At 48.5% G+C, this 9,284-nt stretch overlaps 1 protein-coding gene across 2 annotated transcripts in view; it reads right to left on the bottom strand.

The window, feature by feature from the left end:
* Positions 1-872: 872 nt before the first annotated feature.
* Positions 873-9,284, bottom strand: part of MFHAS1 (malignant fibrous histiocytoma amplified sequence 1) — a 34,994-nt gene continuing 26,582 nt past the window's right edge. The window contains exons 2-4 of one of the 2 annotated variants that reach the window (XM_017805970.1): positions 6,482-6,637; positions 4,585-5,015; positions 873-3,073 (exon numbers count right to left, since the gene is read on the bottom strand). In XM_017805970.1, coding sequence (XP_017661459.1) covers positions 6,507-6,637 — 131 coding nt within the window. In that variant the 3' untranslated portion in view covers positions 873-3,073; positions 4,585-5,015; positions 6,482-6,506. The remainder of the gene's footprint in view (positions 3,074-4,584; positions 5,016-6,481; positions 6,638-9,284) is intronic. The other variant, XM_017805969.1, reaches the window with a different exon arrangement.

Genomic DNA, 9,284 nt, shown 5'->3' with positions numbered 1-9,284 from the left:
GTCAAGGACTTTTCAGTTTCCCATGAGAAGGTGAACAAGCTGGGGAGGGAGCATGGCCAGGACAGCTGACTTGAACTGGCCAAAGGCATATTCCATACTACAGAGCATCATGCCAGTTTATAAACTGGGGGTGGGAGTTGGCTGGGAGCTGCTGATTGCTGCTGGAGGACGGGCTGGGCATCAGTCAGTGGGTGGTGAGACACTGTACTGTGCATCACTTGTCTTTCTTGGGTTTTATTCCTCTCTCATTACAATTATTATCATTAGTATTATCATATTTTACTTTGTTTCCATTATTAAACTGCTCTTATCGCAATCCACGGCTTTTACTTTTTTTCCCTATTCACTTCCCCACCGGGGGGTGGTGGTGAGCAAGCAGCTGTGTGGTGCTTAGTTGCCAGCGGGGGTTAAACCACGGCAGTGGGAGGGGACTCGCTCCCTCTTTTAATTCACCCTCCTAGTGCTGCCGCTAACGCCCCTGTTGCCAAGCAGAGGCCCACCTGCCTTACTGCTCTGCCTCCGAACCCTGCTATGAACTTGAGCAGGGTTTGCAGCAGGGAACCAAGCTCTACAAGAATGCAAACATGGTACCAATGTGAGGCACTGAGCTGGCATCACAAACCCACAAAACACCCTAAATGCAGTGGGGGAAAAAGCTGTTTGCCAGAAATCACCTGCCTTGCTGGACTGGGCAATGGTTCATCAATACTAATCCAAACACGGGGCTCTATGCTCAGATTCACTCGATGCGAAATCTCTTGATGATTCTGCTAACAGCACAGATCTACAAGATCTAGGTGCAGACCACTCCAGAGGCAGAGCCCAAGGAGGCACTGTAAGAGGAAAAAGAAACCACACAGCCAGGACTCTCCTGGAGATTGAGATCACTTTTATTTTCAGTCATTTTGGCGAGGATGTGTGGGCAAGTGTGGGTGTATTGCGTGTATGTCTGGGCATGCATGTGTGTGTGTGTGCGCAGATCCCTGCCCAGTGATGTAGATTATATGAATACCTGCAATTACAGTCCATGAACTGAGCCATGAAGCGTGTGATGAGTGCTACACTGAGGCCCACTTACTTGCCTCTTCTTGTGCTTAATGCAGTGCAGCATCTCCACCTCCCCACACTGCTGTTCCAAGGATGCCGGCCCAAGATCCCATCCAAAAGGTGCGAGAAGAACCAAGCTCCGGGATCTGGCTCTGCAGGAGTGAGCCAGTGGGTTTTCGCCTCACTTAGTGAGCTCCTAAATAACATTTGCAGTTCCCTTTGACAAAACCATATCTGTCTCCTCACAATGAGAAGCCTCTACTGCTTTGACAAATTTTAACTGCCTCAGAGGTACAAAGGGAAGGGGACCCACGTAAGCTCCAGTGCTACAGCACAGCCAAGCACATCTTGAGTTCCTGGGAAAGCAGTACCCAAATACACTATTGAGTTTTCACAGCCACCATGAAACTGGGGCATGGGGGATGCTGCAAGGGATATGACCCGTGATTCTGCAGCCCCCAGTCTCTTCCATCTGATCTGAGAGACCATAAGGCATGTTAAACCCCAATCTAGTCTATTTCTGTTTAACTTTTTAAAGCTGAATCCCCCGAGCTCAGAGCAGAGACAGAATGCAGAAAAAACAGCACTGCTATAGAAGGAGACTAGTCAAAGGCATCCTGGCCTTGTGGCAGGCTGGAAACAACCTTGCTTCTCTGATCTTTTTGCCTTTAGCACAGTTAAGGCAGAAATGTCCCACCACCCAGGACCCTCTACAGCTTCTGGAAGCCTCCAAGTACCCCTGCAAGCTCTAAGATGACCTAGGTGGGCAGCATCATCCTTAGGGTTCCCTCTCACTCACCTCTACAGATCTGTATGCTGCTTAGGGACACACAATTTTTCACGTGTTACACAGACACAGTAGGCAAAGCTGTTATCCTGGGAATTTCACTTGGACGGATGCAGATTTGAATCCCAGGTTTTGCCTCAGAGCATAACACAAGGTACTCCAGGACATCTTCAAGCTGCTGTAAGTCCTGCAGTGCAAAGCAGTTCATCACCTCTGCTTCCAAACCTGCCTGCACCAGTTTCAGTAGGAAAACAACTAGTCAACAAGCAAGGGGTCTGCAAACCATTAAGCAAAACCAGCACAGTCCTCTCAAGTGAAGTAGGCATCTAGTACCAGATGCTCCTCGTATTCCAAAGAGGTTAGATTCATTGTCAGCTCCACAGGGAGACAACTGACTCCCCAGTCCTTTCTGACCTCTTTATAATACACTTTGAGTAAAGGCTGCAGGGTGCTCCACAGAGGCCTTAGTCATTTTTAACAGTTCGGTAACTCTCCGAGCAGGGTCAAGAGCAGGAACATAACATGCTTTGAACTCAGGTATCTGCTCTTGGGGCACTGCATTCAAGCCCTCTTTCCTTGTGGCTTAACTCATAAAAAATGACAGATCCTTCAAAAATACAGGGCTTGCATCCCTGGGGCTCAGGAATATTAAGTGGGATCTGAGGCAGGAGCTCAGCAAAGGGACACTATGATTTGAGGATGCATCCTTAAAAGACAGTGACAGCAAAATCAAAAGTACTATCTGCCACTTGGCTTGGTTCTCCTGCACTGATCTCCCACCTGGCAGTTGCAAAGGGGAGATGTTTTTGAACTGCATAGAAAATTAAATGGCTTTTGCATATTAAAAAAATTCAGATGAAAACACAGTTACACCAGCTACTAAACAGTGGGCGGATGAGCAATCACTGTTTCATATTAAATAGACCCAACTAGATCAACCTCTATACTGCCACACTCCCAGCATTACAGCTTCAGTGCACAGCAGCAGACTGAGTGCCTGCAAAGGCCAGCTAGTGCCGTGCTCCGGCGGAGGTGGCACGGCCCGGCTGGAGGGCTGCAGTCCCAAGGAGCAGGCTGTAAGACGTCTGCTCTGTCCTCTCACTCCTTCAATGCTCAGGCATCCCAGACCAGATGGGCACACTGGGAAACAGGCCTCCGGCTGGAAAAGGATTCCAGTTTGTGGTTTCTTTACAATGTGGTTTCCACGCAACGTCACAGCAACAAATCGCTAGTTTCTTCCTATGGAGAATGGAAAGAGAGGTGAGTAGCAGCAAAACAGGAGGAGAAGGCCACCCAGTATGGCAGGTGACACTAGGAATGCTCTAACACAAGTTCTGCCTATACCAGGGCCTTTCATGTCTCATGGGCAGCAAGACTTAGGACAAGGGAGTTTCCCAGCATTATTCTGGACACCATTCCAAGATCTCACCTCCCTTCCACTTCCTCCAGCCACCATAGGCAATTCTGAGTCCCCAGTTTACCCACAGCAACACAGAAGCACAATCAAATTCTCACTGGCATAAGAAGGTTCAGTGCCAGAGGTGGCAGGTCAACATATGAAATCTGAGCCCAAGCTCCCTCCCAAGCTGGAATGATATCCTGAAGAGACACGAAGCTGACTGAGCTGCCAGCTTTCATTTGGCAGCTTTCCCCCCCTAAAGTGAGGTACATGGCTTGATTTCTTCTACCTGGCCTCTGCAATCTCCCGCTAGAGTGGATTCTGCCCTGCACTTCCCAGTGTTAAGTTCTTGCCAATGGGGGTATTTGCAGCCTTGCACACAAGGCTGGTATTTGAAGGATCAGAAGCCAGGGGAACATCATCTGTGCAACAGCAGCAGGTCCCAGCAGGATGCACATCACTGTCTTGCCTTGACTGCAGGCCTGGCCAGCTCACATCCTGGTGGGCACTGCCTGCTGACTAATACCACCCATCCCGGGTCTGCCACCATACCCCAAATTGCTAGGAGTTGTAGGTTGACACAAGTATTTTAAGTCCCTCATCTCTCAGACCTCCATCCACATCTGATGAAGGCATCCTGGCTCTGGAAATGCCTGCCTCCTGTTGATTTATACCAAATCAAATATTTGCATGGAGCAGGACACATACAGCACAGTTACCAGGGCTCAGCTGTAGGGCACAAACTGACAGCAACATCTTAGAAGTCCTCAAAACCACCCAGTCAGGGGAGACACCAGCACTGTGGTGTCAGTGTTCAGCCTGCCCTTTCCCACATCTGGAGAGGGAGAATGGCTGCTCATGAAGCACAGCTGCCCGGGGGGATCAGGGCCAGTTTGTACAACTCAGCCACACATTGCTTCACCAGATCTCTGCACAAAGATGCCTGGGTGGCTTTGCTAGGAGGAGGACCAAGATCTAGATTTTTACTGCTCTAGTGGACACAATGCATGGAGAGTACCACAATGGCAGTACCAGAGCATCCAGACACAGCAGACCAGGAGCTGTTGGGGGCTAGAGAAAAGAACAAATGGCAGGTGCCAGAGGCACACTGACTGCCCTGCTTTCATCCCTGTGTGATTATAGCACATCCTTACCACCTTCATGGCACAGCATGTGTGAATGCATAAGGCAGGAAACATTTCCCAGCCTGCTTCTCCTCCTGCTCTGCCAGCCACTGCCCAAGTCTGCTGCATGGGACACAGCCAACTTTTTTGTGGTGGAGCAATTGTAAAGGTTTCACAGCACCAACCCACTTCCCAACAAAGCCTTGGCCAACTGCCACAAAACTCACTTGTCCAGGAACAAATCCAGGGAATCCAGCTACAGCTCATTTCAAGATACCTTCCTCCAAGCAGGTCTGAATTAAATGGTACCAAGAACATTTTTACATTCATCATGAGATCCAAATGGTTTTTCAACACGCAATCAATGGGTCCACAGAAACCTATCCCCAGTGCTTTCCCTCTGGCCAGCAGCCCTGCCATCTGCAGCAATCACTTTGCTTCATGCCTCATTGTGATTCCCAGCCTCCAGATGACTGCATCCACTCCAACCACGAGGCCCCAACCTGGGAGCTGCCCCTGCCCCACAGCATTTCAGAGTCCAAAGTCCCATTGATCCCCGTCAGCATACAACTCCACAACTGGAGAGATGGGAGCACTGCAGAGCATCAGCCGTGTTCTGCCCGGTGGAAAACCTTTGGCACCAGCACTGACGGTTTATCTGGAAAAGGAAAGGATAAAGAAAAAGTAATGTAGCACAAGCAGCAGAGTCCATAATGCTTGTGATGAATAATCTAAGACATACAATTTTCTCTAGACTTCTAAATAGGGAGGATGAGGTCTTTAAAAGTAACACAGGCCTTTTTGAGAACACAAGTTTCCTGCCAGCAAAGTGACTGTGAAACTGGGACATAGTTAACAGACGTTGTGGAAGGCAGGCTGGAGGACAGGAGGACAAGTGCACAGGCATAGCCTGCCAGCACAGTACAACAAAAACTGCAGCCTTAGGTTAGACACATGCTGTGCCAAGTACAGAAGGACCAAACGAACAGGCAGTAGAGACCTGTGGCTCACTATCAGAGCAGCAACATTGTTTCCTGTCCCAGGTGGGCACTTCATCACCTTCGCATACAGCCCAACACCCACCCATCACCAAAGCTATTCTCCATCAAGATAAGTGGTATTTTGGAATGGGATGGTACTGAACAGAGAGAACAGCATCCAAAGCTGCTGTCAGACACTGAAGTGAAATAGGCATTCACATACAGTACAGCAGCAGCCACCAGCAAGACATAGCTTGCTCCTCTAAGCTCCCTACCAAATTCCTTTGCACCACTCCAATTAGAACAGACCACAGTTGAATTTCTGTTCTGAAAGCAAACCTATGCATCAAAAAGCCAAGGCACTGGCTATTTTTGTGAGTGTTGTTCCACATGTTTGTTCCCACCACAGTACATCTCTGTTTTCCAAGCACATTCCCACTCTGTGGAATGAAGGACACAGAGGCTATAGGTACACAAGAGGGCAGTGCTTCTGTCCAGGGGGACCTCACCAAGTTGGAGGACTGGGCCAACGACAGTGCTGTGAAATTCGACAAGGACAAGTGCATAGCTCTACACCTAAAACAGGACAACCCCATGCACCACCATAGCCTGGGGTCCAGCTGGCCTGGGATCTGGGGGAGAACATTTTGAAGACAAGCCAGCAGTGCATCTTCGTTGCAATGAAAGCCAAGCTGTAATAAGGGAGACTCAGATGGGACAGAAGGAAAAAAAGTTCTGCCCCAGGAGAATAGTGTAACTCCAGAGTCCAGAGAGGTAGTAGCACCTCCATCTTTGTCATCCAACCCTCACCTATACAGGTTCCAAGCAATACGACCTGGCTGTGAAGGTGGTCCTGCGTGGAGCAGTGGGTGGACAGAAATCTCCCAAGGTCCCATCCTACCAAAACCCATTCATGATTGCATTATCTCCTGATCTGTCCTGCCCACTATGTGTCTTACATCTGCTGCAACACAGCTCAGAGAACACCTCAGCCCATATCACTGTACTTCTTATCCTTTGCATGGGCTGTCTATATCCATAAGTAATCAGAACAGTCCCCAGGCTGTTTTCTGGGGCTGCTGCCTTCCAGAAAAAATTGCTTAGCAAGGGCATGTTTTACATAGTCTTTCTGGAGTCTACTGACAGGGGAATAGGTCTGCTTTCTGGTCTCACTTGGAACAAGGGCTGATCACAGTAGGAGTGGGGGGGTAAACCAAGGCAACATTAACTCGCTCGCTGCCGTTCTTGGGACAGATGATCTCCGTCAGTCCCTCTGGTCTTGGCTGACTCAGCAGTTCTCCTGTGAATAAAGGAAAACAATAAAAATATTTAACCATCAGCAAGGCAGATTTTGCAATTTTTGCTTTTAGCATGCCCTTCCCTTCCCCTCCCCTCACCAAGTAGGTATCCATGACTGATGCAAGTGAGCACAGTAAGAGGGCTTACTGGTCCTGCAACCCAAGCAATCCCATCCATGTAACCATGGTGAATGTCCTGGTGCTTACAGCTTGGAGACATGCTGGTCGCCACAAATGTAACATCTGCCATCTTTCCTATCTCTGTTTTGAATCACTGCACTCTGACTCGATAGCTCCTTAGGGATTCATAGCATCTAGATGGAAGATTCCCTAATGCCCCTCTCCCTGGGTACACTTGCCACAACTGCCATGGGACTGCTGCTGCATCCTGTCAGGCCCCTTTGCTACACTACAGTCTGCTGAGCATGTGGATCCAGCTCCCAGCTGTCAGCTCTTCCATAATGGAGGCGATACGAGCTCTGTATGGAGTCAGTAGCAGTGAGGAGGCTCTCACAACACATGGTATCCCTCTGTGAAATGAGTTGCGTCAGCTCCGCTGCCCAAGTGCCAAGTTGGCAGCTCCCCACTGCTGGCACCCTCGCAGCATGTAGTTCAGGGCACACACAGGTCAGCACAGTGAGATGGGAAAGCCAGGTGCCGAGATATGCCCAACTCTGAGGAACACTTCCCCAACAGCTCGCTCAGAGCAAATCAAGTTTCCTCTTGGCTCCACTATACACGTGACTGGCCTCATGAGGGCAGATCCTCTGGCCATCAATATGCCAGGTCCTCAGTATAGTCCAGCCACACCTTAGACTTCCAATAGCAGCAGAAACACCTCTTGATACCTGTCTGGCAGGTAGGATCTGCTCTCAAAGGCAATTGGGATGACAGCATCCATGCCCAGCAAGGGCTCAATTCTTCTGAGTGTGCCTACATTGCTGCTAAACAGACCTACCCAAAGCAGAGTCACCAGGCCACAACTGGGCTCAATTAGTGACTGTCTTTACAGAGGCAGGCCAGCTGTAAGTGGGCTGCTGCCACAGGTCCACACAAAACTCTCTGGACCCATCAATCAAGCAGCCACCATGAGCTGTCCCCACTTCCACCAAAACACTCAAGACAGATGGTCCTTGGACTCCTCTATTTTTGAATGCACTTGCAATAAATTCCTCTCCTGTTAAAGAACATCAGAAAATGTCTCCTTGTGTCTAAGCTGAGACTGTCAGGCACCCCAGGAAAAACTATAAAGAAATCACACTTTGCAGAAGTACTGCCCAGCCTGTGCAGCAATGGCACAACAGTCAGCCCCAGCATACCCAAAGCCCTACAAATGCTCCTTCTGTCTCCTTGTCACACAGTTTCTCTTCTCATTTTCATGAAATAGTAGATCTGAAATCGTTTGGTTTTTCCAAAGCACGTCATTTCATATAGTGAAAACAGAGGAGAGGGCTTGGCAAGGAACACACACAGTTCCCCTTGAGAGATACCCCACTTGTAGGGCCAGTAATTCCAGTTTGCCCCTATAGTCTGCAATCTGAATTCACATTTGGTTTGAGTATCTCCCTGTCTCACACCTACACTCAAACCTGAACTGGCACAGCAGCTTTTAAGGAAGGAAGACACTTCTCCCAAACAAAAAGAATCGTGATGGTGATTTGCAATTCAAAGTTAAGTCTGCAAGGCAGCGTCCTCAATTACATGAGCTGTCACCCTTTGAAAACAGCACTGCATTCCATCAAGCACGTACACCACAGGGCTCCATGTCCCAGCAGTTCCCAGTTTCCAACTCCAGGTTGACTTCCAAACTGCAATATTGCTAACTGAAAACATCACCTCTGAAAGATGTGTCATAAAATCAGTGCACCATTATGCACTTTAAAGACAGGGCAAATATCCATTAGATCTTAAACAAGAGGTGTGCAATAAGACTGGTCTGTCTGCTTGAGCCTTCATTCCCATTTCCATCTTCCCATTTCAGAAATACTTGGATGGTGATTTCTCAAGCATAGGAGATTGCTGTAGGGTAATACAGATGCCTGATTTGCAGGCAAACCCCTTCCCTTTGCTCTTCAGTCACCCTCCTTTTCTTCATGGTTTTACCTTCCCTTCTAGGTTGCCTCTGGGATAAAGCTCACCTCAATCTGTTCCCAGTCCCATCCACATCTCCTCCAGCCCCACTCCCATTTCCTGCTGTCATACACACTGTTCCTCAGAAGAAAGGCTTTTCTCACAATTGCTCCATGAGATATATCGTGCACCAAGTGGACAGAAGGTTACCTGTGCCTCCTTCCTATTTCTCCCCCTCTCAATTACAGGATGTCCCACTGCTTTTCCACTATAGTGTTCTCATCCCCTTCTCTTTGCAAACTGGTCGTCTTTGCTGCACAAACTCATTGCAATACTAAACCAGATGTAACTGTCTAAATCACATTTTACATCACTGCTGAATAAAAGCCAGTGTAAATTCGATTGCAATATGCAATCTTAGAGCTGTAACAAGCATTGAGACACACTGCTTGGATACAACTCTCCAGGCCCAGAATCTTTTGGAGGTTTCAGAAACCTCACATTTCTATTCAGAAATTATTCAAACTGTAGGAGATTAGAAATAGAAGTCTTCAGGGCTACAGTAGGGTAGGGAAGAGG

Source organism: Lepidothrix coronata, unplaced genomic scaffold, assembly GCF_001604755.1.
Source record: "Lepidothrix coronata isolate B3197 unplaced genomic scaffold, Lepidothrix_coronata-1.0 Scaffold13, whole genome shotgun sequence".
Lineage (NCBI taxonomy): Eukaryota > Metazoa > Chordata > Aves > Passeriformes > Pipridae > Lepidothrix > Lepidothrix coronata.
The sequence above is the reverse complement of the archived record's forward strand: the minus strand, read 5'-3'. Positions and strand labels throughout refer to the sequence as shown.